This window comes from Conger conger, chromosome 11 (assembly GCF_963514075.1).
Source record: "Conger conger chromosome 11, fConCon1.1, whole genome shotgun sequence".
In the NCBI taxonomy this organism is placed as follows: Eukaryota; Metazoa; Chordata; class Actinopteri; order Anguilliformes; family Congridae; genus Conger; species Conger conger.
In genome coordinates this window covers 16,674,954-16,699,372 of record NC_083770.1, presented here as the reverse complement: position 1 = coordinate 16,699,372, position 24,419 = coordinate 16,674,954, and the positions used below count along the sequence as shown (strand labels likewise).

Sequence of the window (24,419 nt, the reverse complement as noted above, 5' to 3'; positions counted from 1 at the left end):
CAGACACACACACACACACACACACACACACACACATACACACGCACAGACACACACATGCACACACACACGCATACACACACACACACACACACAGACACACACACATACACACACACACACACACACACACACACACACACATGCTGAACTGAATGTTCCCTTACGAACATGCCAATGACACATCTTACACCATAAAGGGTAAATGGCTGTCAATGCTGTAAAATCTATTTTGGACACTCTTGCCCACCCTACCATCATAGATACAGAGAAAATAATAGATTTCAATATCAATGGTTAATTTCATTCGACACAACCTTCCACTGGGTTCAAATTACCATTTCCTCAACAATTAGCATGACACGACGAGCATTGAGCATAAGGAATTCAAATAGATACGGAACATGAATGTGACATATCTTTTGTTCCATAAATCCTGTTAATGGTGTTCCCAATGAACAATGAAAAAAGGATGGAGAAAAAAATAATTTGGCTTCTATATTACCAGAGAAATCACACAATGGTATCACTACCAAGTCTTCATGCTCCAGTTACCAACCATAACCATTACGGAGAGTGTAAATAAGATGGCCGTATTTCATCTACACTTTGTCTGATAAAGGAGACCTTCACACGTTCATGGAACAGAAGAGATGACTGCCGGTCCAGGAATAGAAGCTTTTATCAATATTTAAAGATGGTAGAAGTTCAATCATCACAGCTGTCCTAAAAATGTACAGCTAAAGCTAATTTCCCCTGCTGCTAATGATTTTTGCCTAAAGAGCGGCTTCCTGCTTTACACCTGGTAAGAGGGTTCTGTCTCCCCAGGTCTTCATCTGTTCTCAGATAATAATTACATACATTTGACAGGTAGCTAATGAACAACCTTCATTAAGCATCGCCATGAGGTTCCAGCAGTGCTGTGTGGGGACCAGTAGAACATAGATGGAACGGCACATTAATTCCAAATCTCTGTGAGGCAAGGGCATTGTGGGCCTTCAGATGGCAAATGATTAGAAGTAGATGTTGAGTTTGTGTGTGTGTATGTGTCTGTGCGTGTTTGTGTGTGCCTTTGGGTATGTTATGTACTGTGCAGTCCGTACATATTTGGACAGTGGTAGTTTCTGTTCTTTTGGCTCTGAAGTCCATCACATTGGATTTGAAATGACTATGACTGTTTTTTTTAACATTTTTTTTTACCAGCCTCATAATGGCTTCCTTGACTTTCATTGGCAGAACTCTGGTCTTCGTGTTGATAAATGCCAATAGTATACTGATATGGATGTAAATACCCTCATATTAAAGGTGACAGTCTGAACTTTAACCTCATATTCATGGTTTCATTTCAAATTAAATCAATGCCTAAATCACATAGAGGCTGCTCCCATGTTACACAGAGAGCTCTGTAGAACAAGAGGAATACACTGCATGACAACAGAAAGTGCCAAAAATATGAACATATTTCTTTTCACATAAGATATCCTTTGTGGAGATATGGTACGCACCTTAGACAGTGTGTACTGTACAGCTGTTCGCTGGTCTGGTAGATCTACAACAAATGGCTATGGCGGTGTACACACTGTGTGACAGCGGAGGTACACTTTTCTTCTTCGAGGATCAAATTTCCCAAATGTACACAGTCATTTTCTCTTTGGGTAGAAATGAGTACATCTTCCAAGCAAAAAAGGTACAAATTAATAAGATATTACTGGCTAGGGCTACCACCCCAATGATAAGCGTTTGGACCTTTTTAGGCACTTTTCATCCCTTTATGTCTGGTGCAGTGTTCAGTGTTCAGTCAACCTCAAGGCAAGTGAGGACCAAATGCAAGAGAAACCCTCATTGGAAATGAATATTTTCATAATTACTACAAGGCTGCACGGATGGTGCAGTGGGTAGCACAGCCGCCTCACAGCAAGGAGGTCCTGGGTTCGAATCCCGGTTGGCCGGGGCCTCTCTGTGTGGAGTTTGCATGTTCTCCCCGTGTTGCGTGGGTTTCCTCCGGGTACTCCGGTTTCCTCCCACAGTCCAAACACATGCGGGTTAGGCTGATTGGAGAGTCTAAATTGTCCGTGGGTATGAGTGTGTGAGTGAATGGTATGTGTGCCCTGCGATGGACTGGCGACCTGTCCAGGGTGTATTCCTGGCTTTCGCCCAATGTATGCTGGGATAGGCTCCAGCTCCCCTGTGACCCTGTTCAGGATAAGCAGGATAGGATAATTAATGAATGAATGAATTAATAATTACTACAAGCGTCTATTAATAATTCTATCAATCATTAAAAAATTGAACATGGTGTTCTGAAAGTCTCAAAAAATATTCTTTAATTTACCCAGTGGGGTGTGGGAAAATGTGAGCAAGGAATTCATTAAAACACATCAGTTATTAAATTGGATTATCTGGTAACATAAACAACAATTCAAACGCATGGACTGTCTCAAAGTAGTGTGAAATAACTAAAGCCCAACCAGACGGCACCACAAACTGCTTTCCAAGAGGTGCAAAAAGGAAAAACACTGACATTTTCACACTAATCTCTGCTAAATCTACGGCATTAGCCCCAGAAAATATCAAAAACAACCACGGGAACCTGACACGTTTTCACACGTACGGACGGAATTTGGAATGATATCCCTCCTCAGAACTGTAGGGGAGGTAGCGGGTAACGTTACACACGGTTACACAGCTTCTCAGTCACCCTGTGTAGAGCGAGCACTTCGCAGTCTTGGCAGACGAGGCAAATCCCAATCAAACCCTCCGCTCTGATGTTCACAACTCACAAGACAATCCCCAGAGCAGGGATCAGAAACCCACGCTCCTTAAGGGCCAAACATTGCTTTTGCACCCTCCCTTCACTGACAAATCAGGTGTGAAGGCCAATCAGTAGAACTAATTAACCAAGAGAGAAGAAAACCAGGGCTGGGTGTGGATTCGAGGGCTTGGTGAACCCTGCCCCAACCTCTCCTGGACCACCTATACCCCAAAACAGTATTCGGCCTCATTTCTGCAAAGGGATACAGTACCAAATAAAGCCAGGAGAATTTTTGTTATGCACACAGTAAAATGTTCAGTGTTATATCATGTCAGGTTATATCTGTGTACTGCATAGAGGGGTAAAGTAGCAAAATGTAAATGCATAGAAGCGATACCGACCATTAGCATATCAGAGAAACTTAACATTGTAAGTGTTGTTTTCTGCTGTATCTTTCCAACATATTGACCCCATCATATTTTAGAGTGTGACTGCTCTCAGTTACAGAGGAGGAGATGTGCAAATAAGGGTCTGTAATATTTTCCTACAAGCAATGTGTGCCCTGTCATTTTGTTTTCCCAGATGCTTTGGCAACTAATCCTGTTTGTTGTCAAGCCAATAAAACCCTGACAGAGACAGAGAAAGGCGCCAGGTAAGAGCAATGCAGTGCAATCGAGTAACAAACTGTCACAACAGTGTGGTACTACTGAATCATTTATGAAAGGTTGCCGGCTGACATCCTTATTTTATTAATATTTAAAAAGTATATAAACAATGTTACACTGCATTTGTAAGGGTGGACATGTAGGCTGAGAGACATTTTGACAAACAGACTAGGTTAAGCCCAATATAGCTCAGGTTCTACCTGAATAAAGCCTGACTACATTGTAGTCGGCTAGAAAACATTCACTCTTCCTTTGCATTGTTCTAAGCTTGACTCCCATCATGCCCTCCACCCATATGTATGACTAGCTCCACCCCAGCTGGCAAATCAATCACATACCGTGGTATACATGGGTGAATGGAGCTGTTTGGGTTTCATTTTAGAAACAGCCTACTGGTACAGCCCATAAGGTTACATAACAGAAATATGGCAAGTGCCCTGTTGCCTTGATCATATCCTGTATTATGGTATCTGCTTGTGCCATAAAATAAATATGACTGCCTGGTATCAACCCAAAAGTAAGGCTGCTGCCAAGCCAACACACAGAAAGAAAATACGCTTTGTGGCTACAACTTTTAAAGAGAATAAAAGATCAGGGCAACGATCTTGTTTTTTCTTTGTTGCTCCAGGATAAAAAACAGCCTTTGTTTTAGAAAGAGAGGAAGGAAGGGGGGGGGGGGGGTGCGCTTTCTCTTTATCCAAGATGAATGTCGATTTCCAATCTGTTTTTAAAAGAGCTGGCTCATTTGCTCCCCTCTCCTACGAGCCAGTGTGGTATTATAAAACCAGCTCTCTGACGAAAGTATAACTCAATCTTTATGGGGGCTAAGCTGGTGGCTCTCCAGCATCCTGCAATGTAGTCTGTAGTTTGCCGAAAAAAGTATAGGGAGAGTACCAGCAAGAGTAGTCTTTGTTTCTGTTTTTCATTTTCATTTGTTTGTTTGTTTGCGTGTTTGTTTGTTTTGGTTATGTCAGCAAGAGCACAAATGCAAAATAATACGTAATCCTTTCCGCAAATGTGTGTTTACTAGGTAATCTGGAACCCCTTCTACATTAACTCAAATTACATTGCAAGCTACAGAGCTTTTTAAGTGAATTATTGGTGCATGCTGTTCACACTGATACTGAGATTAGCACACAAACTATAAAAATTCCATATAAAGTCTGCTCTTAATTTCCCGTGCAGCTGAAAGCAGGGGGTATTTACATCTTCCCCTTCTTTTTCTGCTGTGCGGATTATAAGAGATTCATGCCGAGCATATTTTAAAGAAAGGAGCCTATTGTTTTACAAAGAAAGCAAAGCAAAAACAGCTGAACATGAACTGCCAAACCAGGAGGCCACATACACACACACACACACACTCTTGCACAAATACACACACACACAGACACTGAAGAATATGTTTACATATACGAATGCACACCCATGTAAGTACACACATACAGTATACAAAGCAGGCATGCAGTGTCTGGTCGGCAGTGTTTGCATACAGGAGCTCACTGGGTTGCTTTAGGTCTCTCTGCCTCCACAGAGGACCAGAGCTACAGGCAGGCAGCCGGGTCTCATTACCCCCTCACCGAGACCCAAACCTGGGCCCCAGCGACCTGGCTCCTCCCTGACGTCCCGCTACTAGCCAACATATCACTAAATAACAATCGCTATATTTTTTAGGGGAGCTAAGGAAACTTGGAGGACCGAGGTGAACTCAGAAAACAGTTAAGCTTAAGTGGATTCGGGTGAGAAGGTCAGAAAACGTATTTTTCACTTTCCGAACACATCCTTGGCGAAAACCGAGGGACAAAATGGACGACCCTCGGCAACAATTTGAGCACATCTTCAATCCGAGCGTGTCATTCCTTATTTCCTGAAGGGGGTCGGCGAGCGGGCTATCAGAATGCACGCGCTGCTGGTTTTGCATCACCGCCCGCTGCCCAACTGCCGTTTACACGCCCGGAGAGCGAGGAAATCTATCTGCCCTCTCACAGACACTCAGGAGGGTGCCTCGCTCTGTCGCCTCAACGAGCCGGAGAGCCAAAGCTCGCCATCGCCGTTTAGCTGAGCCCATGTCTGCCCCAAAGAGCCCGGTCTCAGCGTCTGAAGCTACTGGCTGGATTATCTCCTTTCTCTCACACACACACACGCTCAGACTCACTCCCACTCGCTTGCTCTCCATCACTTTTTCCCTCTTTTTTCTATCTCTCTCTTTCTCACTCACTCCCACTCACTCTCTCTCTCGCTAGCTCTCGTTTTCTCTTACTCTTATGTCTCTCGGTGGCTCTCTCTCTGCTGATCCACTGCAGAGGATCATTGGATCTTTAGTGCACCGCCCCCTCACAGTCCAGAGCATTGGTGGATCTGGGGGTACGTTAACGGATCGCACATCATTTCTGATGCACTTTCGCCAGGTTATTCTGTTCCATTGAGGGATCCTATGATCCTTGGTTTCTGGGCCCTGGTGCCTGAAGAAATGTGTAGTCCACACTGATTTGGGATAGCATCAAAAAGCTTCAAAAGACATAAGAGAAAATAAAACAAGAGGCTGCAATAACTACTGTAGGCCTACAACAGGTGCGGTGAATAAACGACTAACAAAAGCGCTCCAAAAACAGCAACTAAAAAGAAACCAAAAACAGAGAACATAATAAAAACACAAAACAGACAGCACTGACCACGGAGGATCACCTCTGAGATAAGAGACCATAGCTAAAATCAGAGTGGTCCTCCAACAGACCACCTGCATCACCTGCATCAGAGGACACTGCCCTAAAACCAGTTTTTCCATGTCCGGGGTGGAAAAATGGTGTCATGAAAGTATTTGAGACAGCAGGAAGTTGTCAGAAAAAAGTGGTAAAAGGAACTATAAATCACATTCTTTCCTTTTAGCAATTTACAAACTGCACTAGTGACAATATACACTCAGTGAGGACTCTATTAGATCTGTACACCAGCTTGTTAATGCAAATACTTAATCAACCAATCATATGGCAGCAACTAATGCATAAAAGCATGCAGACGTGGTCAAGAGGTTCAGCTGCTTTTTAGGCCAAATGTGGTGCCAGACACGGTGGTTTCAGTATCTCAGAAACTGCTGATCACTTCGGATTTTCATGCACAACAGTGTCAAAACAAAAAACATCCAGTGAGCAGCAGTTCTGTGGGCAGAAATGCCTTGTTAATGAGAGACTGATCAAAGCTGACAGGAAGGTTACATTAATCCTGGGTTCAGTACCTCACATAGTTAGGGAATGTCCACCCAAATTGCCCTATAGCCTGCTCTGTCCTCCACCATCATTACAACACAGTAATGACAGTGAATAAACTATAGTCACTTTTTCTGGTTTGTTCTGTTGATGGTCCTGAAAAAATGAGCTAATCTTCAGCCTCATTAAACACAAAAAATTAGTCAGAACTAATCCCATCAATCAAAAATGCAAAGCCGTGTGATGACTCAAACAGGATAATTACACAAACAAACTTCAGTCTAAGCCAGCCCAGGAGAACAAGGTTACAGGCACATTTGGCACAAATGACATCTCTTTGTAGCAGTGAACTGAAGTGAAACTTGAGGCATACATATTACAAAAAAAAACTGGAACCTGGAAGTGCACAATGAATGAAACAGTAGTAAAAAAATTATTCATTGAAAATTGTGACAACTACTGATTGTTCCTATAGCAACCACTGGAAATTAATTTAATTATATGCTAATTTAATTTAATTATAAGGCACACAAAGCATGCAATGCCATATTGATAGTTCCATCCTATTTTCACTAAGTGTGGTGTGCAGTTCTTACTCAAAATGGCAGAACCTTTTGCTGATTTTAGTACTTTAAAAACTAGGCAACTGGCCACAGCAGAATGTCTGTACACAATGTCTGCCCACTCAGTCCATTTCCATAGGTACAGGACTAACACCATTTCCAAACGAAAAGAGGAAAAACACTTTAATGAGCTGACATTGTTAGTGTGGAGAGTGATCTCAAGGTCACGCAAAGTTCTATCCACAAACAGTTATACACAAATATCAGTTTTGATATTAGAAGTTTGAGTCGCACAGCATAATCACATACTAATGTAAGCTTGGTTGTAAAAGGACGTTTGCAGCTAGGGTCAGCTGGACCAATTATATACCAACAGGGCAGTACAAAGAACAATGGTGCATCAGCAAATAATAAATCAGATGGAACCCTGTATTTCTCAGCCAGTAGAGGGGGGGGGGGGGGGGGGTGAGGAGTCAGCTCATCCAGAAAGCTGCCCTGCATCACAGGTATTGCACTTCTGAAACCTGTAATAGGCTCCTGTAATCTGAACTGAACACCCACAGGACTGCAGAGAGAGCGGACAGGACACAAGGCATGAAGTGAAAGCGTGAAATCACTCCGGCTGGATCTTTAAAGTCTGCTTCCCCAAGAAGTGGGAAGAATTATCTTTCTAGAATTATCTTTCTAACATTGAGGAATGCTACCAGCACTATTTATTATTATTATTATTTAGTAGTACATAGTTATAGCAACAGCAGCATTAATAGTCCTGAAGGGAATTTAAGCGGCTGCAATGTATTTAGGTCTACACACTTAGCTTTAGCTGCCAGGAAGGACATCCAGCATGTAATTAGATAAACTTGAACACTTAAGTGGCCTGGATTTTGTGGTAAGCCACTTGCAATATTCCACCGCCTTAAAGTTTCCCTAATGAGAACAGTGACAGCAGAAGATCTGTGCTCAATTAATCAGCATTTTGTCTGTGTGGCCTTTTCTCCGGTACCCACTACCCACAGTTAACACAGTGAGGCACATGCCAAACAGGAGAAGGTTTCCCTGTTGTGAAATACAGCTATGGCCAGCTTGAAATGAGCAGCTACCAGCTGTTTCAGAACATAGCTGGAGCTGGTCAAACCCTGTTAAGTATTGAGCTGGTCCGAACTGGTCTGAACTGGTCAACCAGCTACCAGCTGTATCAAAACCCGGCTGAAGATGTGTTTTTCATCAGGGTGATGAACAGTTCAGGGACAAACACCACAGATATCCTGAGGCTGAGATTTACACTCTGATATATTCCTACATCACTCTCACTCCTTCTGCTGCAGGCAAACTGGACTTTTGAGGAAGAAAATTAGCTTCTTTTAAATTACTTTGACACGTGGGATTAGCATTGAAAAAATCTTGAAATGATTAAAACTGTCTCACCTCAATGGCGCCTCAATTTTTTGGTCTTATTTAGCATAAAGGTAATAGAAAGAATACATTTTAAGGGAAGACTATAATGCTTGTTAAGACGCAGTGTAGTGCTGTTGGCGGAATTGCTCCGGTCCACTGTTCATTACCCAACCCCAGCCGTGTGAATTCAGCCAGTGTGGCCTGTAGACTCTGACAGGTTTTACCCTACCTCTGCTTCTCTGGTCACAGCTCAAACATAACGACCCTGAACTCCTAAAACGGAGGCCGATATTGGAGCCCATGGGTGCTGCAGCAGCCTCCAGCAGCTTCAGATTGCACGCTAAACGCTACTCAATGATCGGATCAACACCATCCGGCAGGTTTCTCACAGGGCTGTCAGTTCCCCCGTCCAGAAACCGTAATTTGCCAAAGATCTCATTACCACACAATGTCAGGCCAGCACAGAGAGATGGGGAGCATTTAAAAATGAATTACAAACCACAACCGTGCCACGCAATTAGCTCAATTTAAGACCAAGGACCCCAACTAGGGGAACTAATCACAGTCTTAATGCTTCTACAGAGCTGACCTCATTTCCTGCAGCAGACGCTGACATGCTAACCCACTGTGATTCAGCTACACAAGACAAATTAGCACGTTGGTTTCTTGCACTGTAGGGGGGTACCAGGATTGGGACATCCCCATTTTAATGCAAGGCCTAATCATGCCATCTTGACAACGGACACCACTTAAAGCAGTGGTGTCATGCTAGAGCAAGGATAAGCAAGGAGGGCCGTATCTGTTTCTGGATTTCAGACCAACTTCTGCTCTTTAATTATCCCAATCATATACAGACTTACATGTCTGCTGGTCTTTTGTGTGCTGCTGCACCGATGATTCATTCAAGTCACTGCTTGATTAAAGCATCCACACACCTTCTTCCCAAAGCCTTTATTAGCTGCTTATTGAAAGGAAACCAAACATGTGCGCAAATGCTGAGGCTCTCCAGTTTGCCATCCCTGATTTAATTACACGGTTATTCACTGTGTGACTCTTGTGCCAGGAATGAAATCTTTACCAGCACCTTTCCACTCATTTGGTGAACAGATAATAAGAGGTCTATGCCTGTCACCCATGGTTATGGACATAGCACACTGTGTGAGGTTTTCATATTAGGATGCTTCAACAGGCTATATGGGAATGTGAGGTCAAGAGAAATAAGCACAGAAAATAATACATAACTAAATATAAATATCTGTTTCTAGCAGAAACTCTCCCGTCCAATCAGAAAATGCACTGTGGGCAAAGAACGGCATGTTAGAATGTCTGCCCAGTGACAGGGCCACTGAAGAAATTCCCATTGCTGATATACACTCAGTGAGCACTTTATTAGGTATTAGGTACTTATCAAGTCTTCTGCTGCTGTAGCCTATCCACTTACAGGTTTCAGGCATTGTGTGTTCAGAGATGCTCTTCTGCATACCACTGTTGTAATGTGTGGTTACTTGCATTACTGTCACCTTCCTGTCAGCTTTGACCAGTCTGGCCCTTCTCCTCTGACCTCTCTCATTAGCAAGGTGTTTCTGCCTGCAGATCTGCTGCTCAGTGGATGTTTTTTGTTTTTCACACCATTCTCTGCAAGACTGTTGTGCCAAAAGAATTCCAGGAGATCAGCAGTTTTTTAGATACTCAGAAGTCCGGCACCAACAATCATTCCACGGTCAAAATCACATTTCTTCCCCATTCTGACATTTGGTCTGAAAATCAGTTGAACCTCTTGATCACGTCTGCATGCTTTCATGCATTTAGTTGCTGCCACATACATAATAGCATTAACAAGCTGGTGTACAGGTCTACCAAATACAGTGATCACTGAGTGTATACATTTGCACATTCTCTGAGTGAGACTGACGTGGGAGACCAGTGGGCGGCTGTGTGCAGATCCGCGCTCGTGGCCCAAACCCACCCCGGTGCCGAACTGAGATCCGGTCCCGGCGAGTCCGCCGGTCACTGTGGCAACCGTGAAAAGCGAGCGCAGTCGCGCTGCGGAACACAGCGACGCGTGAAAGAGCGCTGTGCTTCCCTCCCTCTCCCCGCGCTGAACCTGAGCCGTGCAGCGCTGGTGCATCGCCGGCGTGGGCGTCCGTGGGCGTGAGATGGAGAACAGGCAGCTAGCAGGGTGATCTCAGCAGCGCAGGAGGGAGGGTTACGGTGAGGCCCAGCAGAGGACAGATCTGCTCCACCGCCGTACCGCCGTACCGCCACGCGTCCGACGCAGATACCCCAGGGTCGCCCCGCTTTCACGCGTCGTACAACACGCGATAAATTCTAATAATAATGAGTCTGGTGCTTTTATCCAAAGTGACTTACAGTTGATCAGCAGGAGAAAATGCCCTGGAGCAATGCGGGGTTAAAAGCCTCGAGAGCTGGCTGCTGTGCAGATCTTATCGTGGCTACGCCGCGGCTTGAACCACCAACCTTCAGAGCCATGTACCTCAGCCAATAGGCTACAGGCTGCCAATGACAGCTAAGGCACGTACACCAACCAATCACAACAAATATATAAATATATAATCATGTGGCCGCGCCACAGAAACAGCTGCCCTCCTGGGATTTTCACGCAGCATAGTCTTGAGTTTTCAGAGAACGGCGCAAAAAATATATACATCCAGAGAGCAGCAGTTCTGGGTACAAATACACCTTGCGAATGAGAAAGGTCAGAAGAGAATGGGCAGACCTGTTCAAGCTAACAGAAAGAGCCCAAAAGGCTCAAATAACAGTTCTTTACAACAGTGGTGTGCAGAAGGGCATCACTGAATGAACAACCATGCTGAATGCTCTGTTTTAACAGCTGGTAGCAGGTCATTTCAAGCTGAATTTTACACCAGGGAACATGTCAATCCTTGAAGCGGATCGGCTACAGCAGTTGAAGATTCCAGAAAGTGCACATCCAAAAAGTTATCTCAGGGGCCAGGTAATAAAAAGTACAATCAAAAACACAAAGAATGCCCACACACTGTTAATTAGATCCGAAATCGTGATTCTTTATTCTTTACTTTTTAAAATTCTTTTTCAAATACTTCCAGCAGGATAACGCGCCACATCACAAAGAATGTATCTTCTCAAGCTGATTCCAGGAACATGACAGCGACTTCAGTACACTCCAATGGCCTGCACAGTCCCCAGATCTCAGTCCAATAAACACCTTTACAATGAGGTGAAAAGGGAGGTTTACAGCATGAATGTGTGGCTGAAAAATCTGCATGAACTGCGTGAAGCTGCCAAGTCAGCACGGACCAAAATCCCTAAGGAATGCTTCCAGCACCTTGCTGGATCCATACCATGAATAATTCAGTAAGTTCCGCTGGCAAACGGGGGTCCGAGTCCTAGCCAGAAAATGATCCTAATAAAGTGGCCAGAGTGTGTGTGTGTGTGTGTCTACACGTGCAAGGGCATGTGTGTGTGTGTGTGTGTGTGTGTGTGTATGTGTGTGCCTGCATGTGCGAGGGCATGTGTGTGTGTGTGTCTGTGCATGTGTATGTGTGTGTGTGTGTGTGTGTCTGCATGTGCGAGGGCATGTGTGTGTGTGTGTCTGTGCATGTGTATGTGTGTGTGTGTGTGTGTGTCTGCATGTGCGAGGGCATGTGTGTGTGTGTCTGTGCATGTGTGTGTGTGTGTGTGCGCTTGCATGTGTGAGGGCATGAGTGTGTGTGTGTGCGTGTGTGTGCATGTGTAATTGTGTGTGTGTTTACATTGTTGCCGTGCCTAACAGTACAGTTTTCTTCCTGTTAATTCACATGGCTTAAACACAAGCACGCAAGAGAAGGAAGACCAGCCCTTGGCAGGATTTATTGATTCCTTCTTTTGTTGGTTTTTTTTCCCCAACACCCAAGTGGGTGTGAAGAGAAAATATCAGTGAGGACCTGAGGGGAGGGTGCTGCCAGAGCAGGCGGTCGGCACAAACGCTTCATCTCATGACAGGCCAGTCGGCTTTAGGTCAGCCAGCACTGGCCAATCAGATCTCTGGTCTCTGACCCGCCTGCAGCCACTGCGTCTGAAGTGTACGCTGCTGAAAAAAACAGCTCAAGCTATGTTTTGAAACACCTGGAAGCTGCTTGACCAGTTCAGACCATCAGCTCCATACTCAACATGGTTTTACCGGCTTGAATGGTCATTTCAAGCAGGTCATCGCTGGATCTTACACCAGGGTACCCCTTGGACACAAAGACAGCTCGGCTGGTGGGAAGAAGTGGAGGCTGGCACGAAAGACCCAATCTCTTTGATCTACAGAGCAGGGGTGTGTGTCCTCCTGCCATTTCACATCCGAACAATTCCCCTTTACCACGGTGTAAAGGGCACTGCTTGTTAACAAAGCTTCAGAGGCTAATCAGCCGACATCATCGGCACCACTATCAGGCCAATGTCACTCAGCAAGCAGAGGCTCCTCCTTGTCACCAACATCACTGAAACTGAAACTTAAGGGGTCACATCACATTACAGAGGGGATGCTGTGGACCAACAGGTTTTACACAAACTGCAACCATATACAGTATGAAATACTTTACTTCTTTCAAATGATACAGTCGCCTGAACTTTTTCAGTAAAATCTATTCCGTGCCAAAACAATACATCACATTGTTTAATAATTCTGTCCCGAATAATGAAAAAATAGATGGTTCCTTTCAAATCATCCGCAATCTGTAGGAATTACATGACTGACTAAACAATTAAAGTATTTGAAAGTGTTAGACCCTGTCCTGATAGTGAAATCTGGTTTTCAGACATCCCATGCATGTCAGTCTTCAAGCTAGACAATATAATGTAGGTACGCTTTCAGAAATATATGAAATGCCTCTAAATTGTGTGTTATTTATTGAGTTCATTCATTTTTCAGTGGTGGCATATACAATTATATTTTCTTTTAATGGATATTCTGTTCATTCAGATTGAGTGTGCAGGAGAGGGAGGGAACATGTCAAAAATTGAAAGGTTTTGGCCACAAATGAACAGGGATGAATGAATAATTAATTCTCATCCCCACAGTTACAGGATGAAAGGTCTAATTAGGGAAAGAAATGGAAGGTGCAGATAGACCGCACGCAAGCGGAGTGCTACATTGGAAAAGCATACATCCCAGCATTGCTATTTCTGATGAGAGATGACATCACTGGTTCCTATTGCGATATTTCACACATGCACGCACGCACGCACGCACGCACGCACGCACATACATACATACATACATACATACAATATACATACATACATACCTTGCGTTGTGGGTGTAGAAATATGAAGAGTACAGAATCTATCTACATAAGCTCTATTCTGGGGAAAACCTTGGTGATATATGTATGAATGTTTTTTCTGGCGCATAGATAATCCATATAAGGAGCACATTTTCACAGAGGGGTTTAAGCTGCATTAAATATTAAACGTTGGTCAGGCCTACTATTCGGTATATTTAGGCCATCGTTCGACTCGCACGCGCTCTGCCCCGAAGCGGAAAATCTCCATTGCTCCAGAGATGCGCAGAGAAGCACAACAGGTTTGTGCGTTTGCTTCGTAGGATGGGACCGATGCCATCGCGGAAACGGAGGGAAAACGCCCGGTCAGTTTAAAGAGAGGGATACGAATTCTCAGCTCCGAAAAACCTATATGATTTATAAGACTAATAGCAGATTACTGCGAACATTAATTATTACTTATTATTACAGCATCTACGTGAAACACGTTTCAGTCAGAATAAAATGTCTACGCCGTTTAAAATGAATGCTGCTGCCCCCAAAACCAGAACATCTGCTTGAAACTGCGTGTGAACAAGTTAGGCTAATTTACAAATGTGCAACTCTTACAGAAAGGACCAACTTCTTGTGTGGTCCACGCGCACAGAAAGTGAGTCCCAGATGTGCAGCTCAGGAAACTACCGAAACGGCGAGAAGAAAATATATAATGCACAGCTTGGCGGAGCACTTAACCGACGGAGCGCTGCCAATGCAATGAGACATCGCTGATATTCTCTGAGATACCTGCTCTTTTTCAACGCAGAGAAACGGTTAGCATTATCTTTTAAGACACATTAGGCACGTTGACAACCTGGAATCAAAGAGTTGTGCCGTTCTAAATATAAATACACTTTATTTATAACTACACCTTTTATACAGACAGCAGCCCAAAGTGCTTCACAACAGACAAGATAAGCATACGTTGGAAAACGGAACGTTTTCATATAAATAATTTTAACGTAACAGCAAAAGCTTTGAATACTCTAAACCAACTTTCATTCCCGATACGGAAATTGAGAACGTGAACTGACGTTGGTGTGTGGAGATAAATCATACATGTGTATAGAAGTCACTTTCATCCTATTTTAGATAGTATAATTTTACTTGCATAGTTGCTAATGTTAATGTTAGCCCATGTCAAAATGTCATTCCATACTTTTACTGATGTTATAACACTGCTCACCTGCTTGTCCAGAGTTTCTTTGCCCACCACGGACACTTTCGGCGCGGGGACCCTTTCGCAAGTGCATCCCTCCAACAAATAAATCCCCGACGGCCGAGAGCTCTGGTCGTTTTCGAAATAAAACAGGACATTTTGATACAGTGCGAAATATTTGTCGTGCCATCGGCTGTTTTCTGTGGTCTTTTTGCTCAGATAGCCGCGCTTAGTGCCTTCTTTGCGCGCAACCACCGAGAGATACAGTGCATGCCCCTCATTGTATCGTACACTCTTCTGCATTTTCAGTCTGTTTTCAACAGGATCTATTTACTCGACAACATGTCAGAGAAGTCCTCTCCCTTTGCGGATTATGTTGAAAAAGACTTTGCGGGTAAAAAGAGAAAGCGTTTTTTCCTTCTGCCGCGTGTGGAAAAGTTGGGTTAGCTGTTCAAACGTGTTGTGCGGCGCAACCCATCTCCAACGGAACCCCAGAAGCGACTTATCCAAATGAGTAAAAGAACCAATCCATGGTAGCAAAAACTTAACTTTTGCACAGAAAACAAATATCGAAACAGGAATCACTTCGTGCACGTATACGAGATCCAGGGAATAGACGGTAAAACAGAATCACGACTGAGATCAGCTCTAATCGGCTTTGACACCAATTTAAAGAGACAGGTCTCTCCAGTCTACTTGGTGGGTTATCTTGCGTGGATCTCGGTTTTAAGGGGCGGACAGTGCAGTTCACGAGAACAGATTTGCATTGCTAGAAATAAAGGCGGAGCGTAGCCACACGCTTGGTCAATTTGAATGTGCGAGGTTTTCATTAGGGAGACTGCCTATGAATAATCTGGTTGGTACCCCGGAGTCGACGCATTTCAGCCTGTGCCTACGCAACCAGAGCAATCCATTAGCATTTGTAATTAGCTGCTTTCGCTTTTTGATACTTTCGTTTTGAACTTGATACTACACGGCTATGAAGCTTGTCATCGCCCATAGTAAGCAACTGCCCGCAGAAGTATTAGTTCACCTTGGAAACTGAAGCAATGTAGTTTGTAATGACAAGGTAGAGAATAAATCTATGAGTGTGCAAATAGAAAATACAGTCATCGTGCCTTAATCCAATAGAATTAAAGTCAAATTAACAGAATATAATATAATTAATTAAATTTAATTAAATTTGCAAATCTGAAATGGGCTCCTCTCGTTCCCACACGGGGACCCCTTCATACGCGCAGATTACTCTTCCTCAGGGGAACGCGGACAACACCGCCAGAACAGAGGCAGGAGCGCAATTACTGCCTCGGACACGGTGTAATGGGCATAAAGAATAATGCTGTTTCTGAGTCAGTATAAACCCAGCTGGGAATGTACTCTATCAGAATAATCTGATTTTAACACTGGAGGTTTTACTGTGTAGTTTACAACGAGGTGAAATTCAACACTAACTAGATAATTAGTCTCACGGCAACCACACTGTGCCACATTGACCAGACGTGCATTACAGGAACTCAGATACTCAGATTAATTTAAAATCAGCAACTAATGAATATTTTATTAATTTATTTTTAAAATAAATTTGGCTCCCAACGTGAGTTTAAATGTATTTGCCACCCAAATTGGGACTGCTCAATCTGCAACCACAGCTGTTTTCATGCGCAAACCCCACTTCCAATTCGGGAGTGCAGATGGCAGCGGTTCTCCTCTGAAACAAGTGTTGCCAGACTACAGCCAAGCCTTCCAGAGTGGAGTCAGAGGAGGACCTTTCATATGTGGCTTTGACATATGCACAGTATCAGGATCTTACAAGAAAAAGAAGAATTTGAAAAGCCATAGGACATTTTTATTGTGTATTGAACAACCAAATACCCAAATGGCACAACAAGCACACTGTCGATGGCATTCATTAATAATGCGCTGAAGTATACAATGACACAAGTGTCAATATCTATAGGCCTACAACCATTCTGTCAACACACTGAGTGTAGAAGACAACATTTTGAACTTCCTGCCAGTGTACTCTTGAAAGGACACACCAAAAGACTGAACACTGCGGGTTGTTCAAACTGCTGACCCAGGTAATTGATTGTGTGAGTGAGGTCATTAACTGAGGAAAAAGAACTCAAACTCAGAGCCAAGTGCTAACGCCTCCATTTTAATCAAGGGGGTTTCCCCTGTCCTGTTTATAGAAATGTATAAAAGCAGCTGTGTTTACCATCCACGCTCCAAAGTGCATGTAGGTTGAGAGCCAGTTTGGGGATATTGGATACAGTCCGAATGGTTTAATCCATCAAAAATGCAAACAGTATTTAATGAAGACGTGATTAAGCTCACTTTTCACAGTCACGGTGTTTTGATTTCATCTGAACATGAACTTCACTCGAAAATACGAATCATACATGCTTTTGTCCTGCGTGTTCACACACGCCAACGCACATGCATTTACATACACACACACACACACACACAACCAGAGATGTATGCATGTAACAACTCCATCCATGATGCTTAACCCCTTTTTCAGGAATTTGACTGCATCCAGGTCAGCAAAGCCTCTTGGTCTTCAATATTCCAGGCCCCCAAAAAACTCTTCTTCCTTTTCCTAGAAACAAAAAGAAGTACCGTAAACGTCATCGGTTATCAACAGAACATTAGGCAAAACGACTCGGTATTAAAAAGAGTAGGGGTGAGAAGGGAGAGTGATTCCTCGGCGATGTCATCCTTTGCAGGAACTGAAAATTGCGGAGAGAATCGAGGCCCTTAGCTAAACAAATTCACAGCACTCTTCCCCACCTCCCAACAACAGTGCTGTGTGGGGCAGTGAGGAGGGCGGGGGGTTACCTCGCTCCGCTAAGCCACGTCAATAAGACAGCCAGCACCAGGGAGTTGGCCGGCTGGACCAGACAAACATTTAATAAGGAGGAGATTTAGGGCGTGGGCGGTTCCCGGGCTCCTCTCGTTCCCACGCGGGGCCCCTTTCATACACGCTGATTACTCCTCTTCCTCAGGGGAACGCGGACAACACCGCCAGAACACAGGCAGGAGCGCAATTACTGCCTCGGACACGGTGTAATGGGCATAAAGAATAATGCTGTTTCCGAGTCAGTATAACCCCAGCTGGGAATGTACTCTATTAGAATAATCTGATTTTAACACTGGATGTTTTACTGTGTAGTTTACAACGAGGTGAAATTCATCACTAACTAGATAATTAGTCTCACGGCAACCATGCTGTGCCACATTGACCAGACGTGGGTAAAATATGTAACTGTTTTGAACTTTTCTACGCTTTACTAAGCTTGTCCAGGGTATCGGAACCTGTGAAATACTCTAAGCGCAAACCCCGCCTTCAATCGAGCACATCAAAGTATTTGAACCCAAAACAGTTACATACTTGACCCAGGTCTGGTACAGATGACAAAGTGTTCATCGCTATTCATTCATCACTAACTAGTTAACCAATCCCAGCTAACGCGACCCAACCTTTTGGTCTTCTTTATTGGCTCAGTTCCACCAGGCACGATCAATCGACCACAGGAAAGTATTTGAATCTAAAGCCATTACTAATGAGACCCAGGCCTGACACTGACTGTAGTTAGCGGTAACTTGTAGCCATGATGGCGGTTAGTGTTGCTGTGATTGCGGAGCTCCCTCACCTGCGGGCGTTGACCGCGGCCTCCAGCTCTTTAGACTTCAGGGCGGCGGTTCTGATGATGCATTCTGGGACGTCGGCCAACCGCGCCACGTTCAGGCCGTAACTGCGGGCCGCCGCCCCTTCCGTCAGCTGGTACAGGAAGGTGATGAACTCAGGCCGGACCTCCTCGTCTGGAGCGAGGAGTGGTAGGAGACACGCACGTCAAAGCCAAGAACCGGCCATAGGAACAGGGCCACAGCTGGACAAGGAGCATCCCCTTCCGATGAAGTGCGCATAGGAGTGATTCTGCATTTGTTTTTGACTCATGTATTCATATTCACTAACATACAGTAGTACTACTAGTTTGGTGTGAACCAGACATTTTCTGTACAAGCTTTGATGCGATTGAGACCTGGGTGTGGTAATAGCTTAAGGATTAAAAATTGCATGGTGCCGGGGCGTGGCCTGTCAGGCGGTTGAGGAGGGCGCGTCGGCATGGTAACGTACCGTCGGCGTGTGCGTCCGTGTCGTCGTTCAGCAGGAAGGCCATGTGGTAGTTGCCGACGTGTCGAGGGAAGACTCTCTCCAGCTCACACAGAGGAGGGTAGTGTGTGACAAACAGGGTCAGGGCCTGCACCTGGGGAGGGAGAGAGGGAGAGAGAGAGATTGAGGGTGAGAGAGAGGGAGGGAGGAGACACAAGAGAGAGAGACAGAGAGAGGGAGAACCTTTATTGTTCAAAGTTTACCCCAGCAGTGCGTTAACTTCGATTATAACAGCTCAGAACAACTGAAACATTTTTCCTTTTTATGTCACAACAAACTAAATTCATGGGAGAGAGAAATTTCTTTTTAGATATTTACAAACCTTTATTGTTCACATTTTACACCAGCTGTAGGTTAGCTTCGAACACCTAGTGAGAACAGCTCAGCCATTTTTACTTTTTATGTCACAACAAACAAAATTCATGGGAGGGAGGGAGGGGAGAGAGAGAGAGATTATTTCGATTTTTACAAACGTTTATTGTTCACGTTTTATACCGGCTGTAGGTTAACTTCGATTACACTGCCCAGTCATTGAGCTGAGCTGTTTTTCCTTTTTAATGGCGCAACAAACAACATTAATGAGAGTGAGAACGAGAGAGAGTAAGCAACAGAGGGAAAGAGAGGCAGAAAGACACAACGGGAGAGATAAACATGGTCATTTACAAGGAGAACTAACACGGGGTCTGGACCACAAAGAGAATAGTACATTGAGAATGATTTGAGAACACTTAGCAAAGACAGAGACAGGTGACTGACAGTTACAGTATTTCAGACAGGGATAAGGAAGTGACCACTCACTTTCACCGTTGGGTCTGAAACCCAAACCCGGCTCAGCGCAGCCCAACGCCGCTAAGACAACCGTCCCAACGATTCGTCCTGACGCAGAGCGTGGTCATTTTACGCCGGGAGGTATCCCGCTCATCACACCACAGTCAGCCCTCGCTCATCTCCCTCACAAGCCAGTAAACAGCCGTGTACTCCCGACGCATTACCGTGAACGCAGCCGGGCCGAACGGATACATTTCTGTCAATATCATTATCCGCGGGCAGCGCCCCATGAATCAATGCGCGGTTGCGTGTAATTAGAGATAATTAAATGACTAATTGGGCTGACTCAGGCCAATCAATGGGATGAATCAACGGCACGCCATGTAATCCGGTCGCTTTTAAAGCAGGGCTAGTTAACCAGCATGTGCCACGTCTCGAATAGTCTTTCTGAGAGCGCGTTAACTCTGTGTGTGTGAGTGCGTGTGCGCGTCTCAAACACAGTCACTCTCCGAGAGCGCATTAACTCTCTGCGTCTGAGAGACCTGTGGATTCGCACAGACAGGGCAGAGCGCATCACAGCAACGCAGGGAACGCGGAGACAGCGATGCGTTTACTCTTGTGAAAAACTATAAACAAGAATATAATAGTAACTGCAGCTGTGTGTGTGTGTGTGTGTGTGTGTGTGTGTGTGTGTGTGCAGTGAGGATGACTGAGTTTGAGCGTCTGTAATGTGTATGCATGCATGTGTTCGTAATGTGTTTATGTGTGTGTGTGCTTGCCTCTCCGTGTGCTGTGTGCGTCTCTGTATGTTGTATTCATGTGTTTGTGTGCTGTGTGTCCCTCTGTGTATGTGCTGCATGTATGTGTGTGTGTGTGTGTGTGTGTGTGTGTGTGTTGAGCACTGCGTGGTGCGTGTATGGCTCATACCCAGAGATACAGTCTCTTCATCTCCACAGGGAAGCCGTTTGGATGCTGGCTATGTGATCTCACCTAACTGCTCCTTTGAGAGAAACTGTTCTCTTGCTTTTTATCGACATGTTCTTCTTCCTTCAGACTGAGTCACGGCCAAAAGTCTCTCTCTCTCCCCCTCCCTCTCCCACTCTCTCCTTCTCTCTCTCTCTCTCTCTCTCTGTCCCACTCTCAGTCTCCCTCCCTCGCTCTAACAATGTTTAACGTGGAACAGATTCAGACTGAACAGGGAGCCAGCAGTTACCTGGGAGTTTCATGCACCATGGAACGTGGAGAGATACGACCCTCTCCTCCCAGGCAGTGTCTACCGCCACAGCACTTCTTGTCACTTTACATTTCTACTGCCAAAATAATTATTCATCACCATAACCCTTATGAATGCAGGGTTCTGAATTAAACACTGCTGCCCACCACTTTATGGCTTTACTGTACTAATGCTGGACACATACAACAGTGGTGGAATAACTCAACATGAACCAATAAATAACTCGATATGAACCTAGAATGTATTTTCTCCAATATTTAAAATGTAAGCTTTTAACAGAACAAATATTTATTAGACTTAGTCTTATAAGTATTTGGTACATATTTGCACAGTGACACAATTTTTGTAGTTCTGGCTCTGTACTCCAGCACGTTGGATATGCACATATAGTGCAAATGGTCAGCTTTAATTCGGAGGTATGTGCATCCATATCGGGTGAATAATGTAGGACTTAATGCCCTTTTTATATGTACTCCCCACATTTTTATACAATCCAAAAAAAGACACATCAACCATACTCAAAGGCGTTATCGTTCATCATTCACCTTCTCCTATTTGTTAGTTGTTTGTATTGCGACAGGTATCCTCCATTTTGCATTTACTGCTTTCCATCTGTTGCGTTTTGTTCTGCACAACAATAAAAAAAAGATATTTAGGAATTATGACCGAATAATGCCATACAATCATTCCAGAGGTGAGAGGAAATGACATAATTTGGAGAAACGCTGACATCAACGGGCTCAGAAACCAGCGGGATGAAGCCTTGTTAACACAGAGGCAGTTTAAACGCTTTGCTATGGTAACCAGCCTCTCTCTCCCTGGTCAGCTGGTGTTGGTTTGACACACCAAGGCTGTCCACAGTAGGGTATTCACAGGTGTTTAGCGTAAACGCATAGGAAGAAGATCCCGGGGAAACACCCCGTTGCCATAAGACTCTTTTCTAAAGGATCCACATACTATGACTGATCAATTGGGGAAACTAAAAATGTTTTTGCATTTAACACTAGGAGGTGCCACTGAATGACTGTCAAAAACCCATTTGCAATTTGCGTTTTTTTCCTTTTGAGACATGGTATGCTGTAGAACGGGTGTCTGAAGCTCGGCTTTGGTGCGATGATTTCAGACGCGTCCTCAAACGGGCTTCCAGGTGTCTCCGCCTCGTGCCGGCCCAAAGGCACCGGCCAATTAGGGCCTGCCACAGAGGGCCTGTGCGTGGAGCTGCACCAGGGGGCCCATCTGCACGGTCTCCCTTGGCAACAGGGGACCCTGCACCTCTCAGACAAAACAAGCTGTCCCGGGGCCTCTCCCCAGAGTCACAACAAAATTTCAGTGTGTGCTTTGTGCAATGAAACCCTTATGTACCCCCCACCCCAAAAAAAAAAACACTCTCCCTGCCCCCCCCCCCTCCCCTCCCCAGGGCTGGAGAACCTGGACCCACCATGCCCAGAGAAACCCTGCAGCGCTGTCACCACGGAGACACGCAATCATGTGCAATACCCCTGGCTCGCCCCCTCCCCTCACCACCGTCAACACCAACCAACCTCAAGCGACTTTCCCTCCACCTCCGTACGCTCTCCCTCCCCGGGCGATAAGCGGCAGCAGCCAGCCGAATTTAACCCCCTCGCTACGGAACGACCGCGAGCGTTCAGCGGGGCGACGGGGCTCGTAGGAAGGGATGTCCCAGCCCCATTTTTTATTATTTATTATTTTTTACAGTGACGCTCCCCTGTCGATCTAACCGCTTTGTGGTGGCTCAGTAACTTTTATTCAATCAAGCCCTCAAAATCCAAAATCACGAGAACTTATTCAATAATAAATCATTCAAAGTTTAGGCCCAGATCCTTTCTCTGTAAAAAACGCAATACAAATAAAATTGACTCTATTTGATTTGATTGGACAAACCAAAGGTCAGGAGCGCTGAGCTGCAGTGTTGGTAATTGGTCTGGATTTGAGGAGAGGACAACCCCCCTTCCTACAAAAGCGCAGGCTTGGCCAATTAAAACTGGAGGCAAATATTAAACCACTGTGAAGATGAAATGAAGATGAAAGGCATTACTGTTTGCTGATTTTGTGCTTGCTCTCCAATCTCCTTATCCTGTTAAAACTACGCAGAAACAATGTCGTAAAACAGCGCTGATACTGTGCGGATATACACAATCTCCTCACTTTGGCAGAGAAATGCATTGTGGTCCACTGTAACAGGGTGAGCCGCAGCAGATTGCTAGAAAACCCTCAGCAAAACTTTCTGGACAGATAGATAGTAGGCTGGGTAATAAATATACCTTAATTTGATTTTGGTTAAACCACCCCTTTCAGAGCTGAAAGAGAAGGGCGGCAAATTCAGTACTTAAGGATATGCCAAGCTCCACAACTACAAAGTGGGGAAATATATTGATATAATAATACCATGAAAAAGGATGCATAATTTTTTGGGGGGTGAGCAACAGGTGGGTGCATCTCTAAAATGACAGCAGTTTAGATTACAGCCCAGGTCAATAAATATCGATGCAAAAGAGCATTCATCTCTCACACCGCGGTGGGTCCAGACACCACAAGGCCTAATGAGAAGGTTCATCATATTTAAACTACAGACCCCCCCCTCCTTTCTCCAATTACTGCTCCGTTTGGCTGGGAGTCTGCGGAGAGCCAGGCTCTGGGCTTTGCCTCGTGTGGACATGAGGGACGGCCGCTGGGCCGTCTCTGACATCTTTACTGGAAGCAATAACAGGTTATGTGAGGGTGAGGGCGTGTGATGGAAGCGCAGTGGCTTCTGGGAGTTGCCCTCAATGGGGGAGTCAGTCACTGTAACACCCTGGGAATTGTAGGCCCTTGACAAAATGGACACCTGTACATGCGCTTACATGTTCGCTAACTTACACCGTGTACACACGCGCGAATAGTAAAGAAACACACATCCGAATCACATACAGTACAAAGACACGCACACACAAACACACACAGAAACAGGCGCGCGCACACACACACAAACACGCACACACACACACACACACACACAAACATGCACACACACACATACACACACAGAAACAGACGCGCACACACACAGACACACACACATACACACACACACACAGAAACAGGCGAACACACAAACACGCACACACAAACACGCACACACAAACACGCACACACACACACGCACACACACACACACACACACACACACAGCAGCAGACTGAATGGGAGTGTGTTGCTTCACG

The 24,419-nt window shown here is 44.8% G+C and overlaps 2 protein-coding genes across 3 annotated transcripts in view; both read right to left on the bottom strand.

The window, feature by feature from the left end:
- The window catches only part of LOC133141144 (ras-specific guanine nucleotide-releasing factor 2-like), a 66,798-nt gene extending 51,104 nt beyond the window's left edge, over positions 1-15,694 (bottom strand). The window contains 1 exon segment of the mRNA XM_061261562.1: positions 15,044-15,694. Within this exon segment, the coding sequence (XP_061117546.1) occupies positions 15,044-15,319 (276 nt within the window). The 5' untranslated portion in view covers positions 15,320-15,694.
- A 1,146-nt stretch (positions 15,695-16,840) lies between these two features.
- Positions 16,841-24,419, bottom strand: part of msh3 (mutS homolog 3 (E. coli)) — a 54,117-nt gene continuing 46,538 nt past the window's right edge. Inside the window, exons 22-24 of one of the 2 annotated variants that reach the window (XM_061261746.1) lie at positions 19,161-19,290; positions 18,676-18,844; positions 16,841-17,621 (exon numbers count right to left, since the gene is read on the bottom strand). In XM_061261746.1, coding sequence (XP_061117730.1) covers positions 17,540-17,621; positions 18,676-18,844; positions 19,161-19,290 — 381 coding nt within the window. In that variant the 3' untranslated portion in view covers positions 16,841-17,539. Of the gene's footprint in view, positions 17,622-18,675; positions 18,845-19,160; positions 19,291-21,743; positions 21,826-24,419 lie in introns of those variants that run through there. The other variant, XM_061261747.1, reaches the window with a different exon arrangement.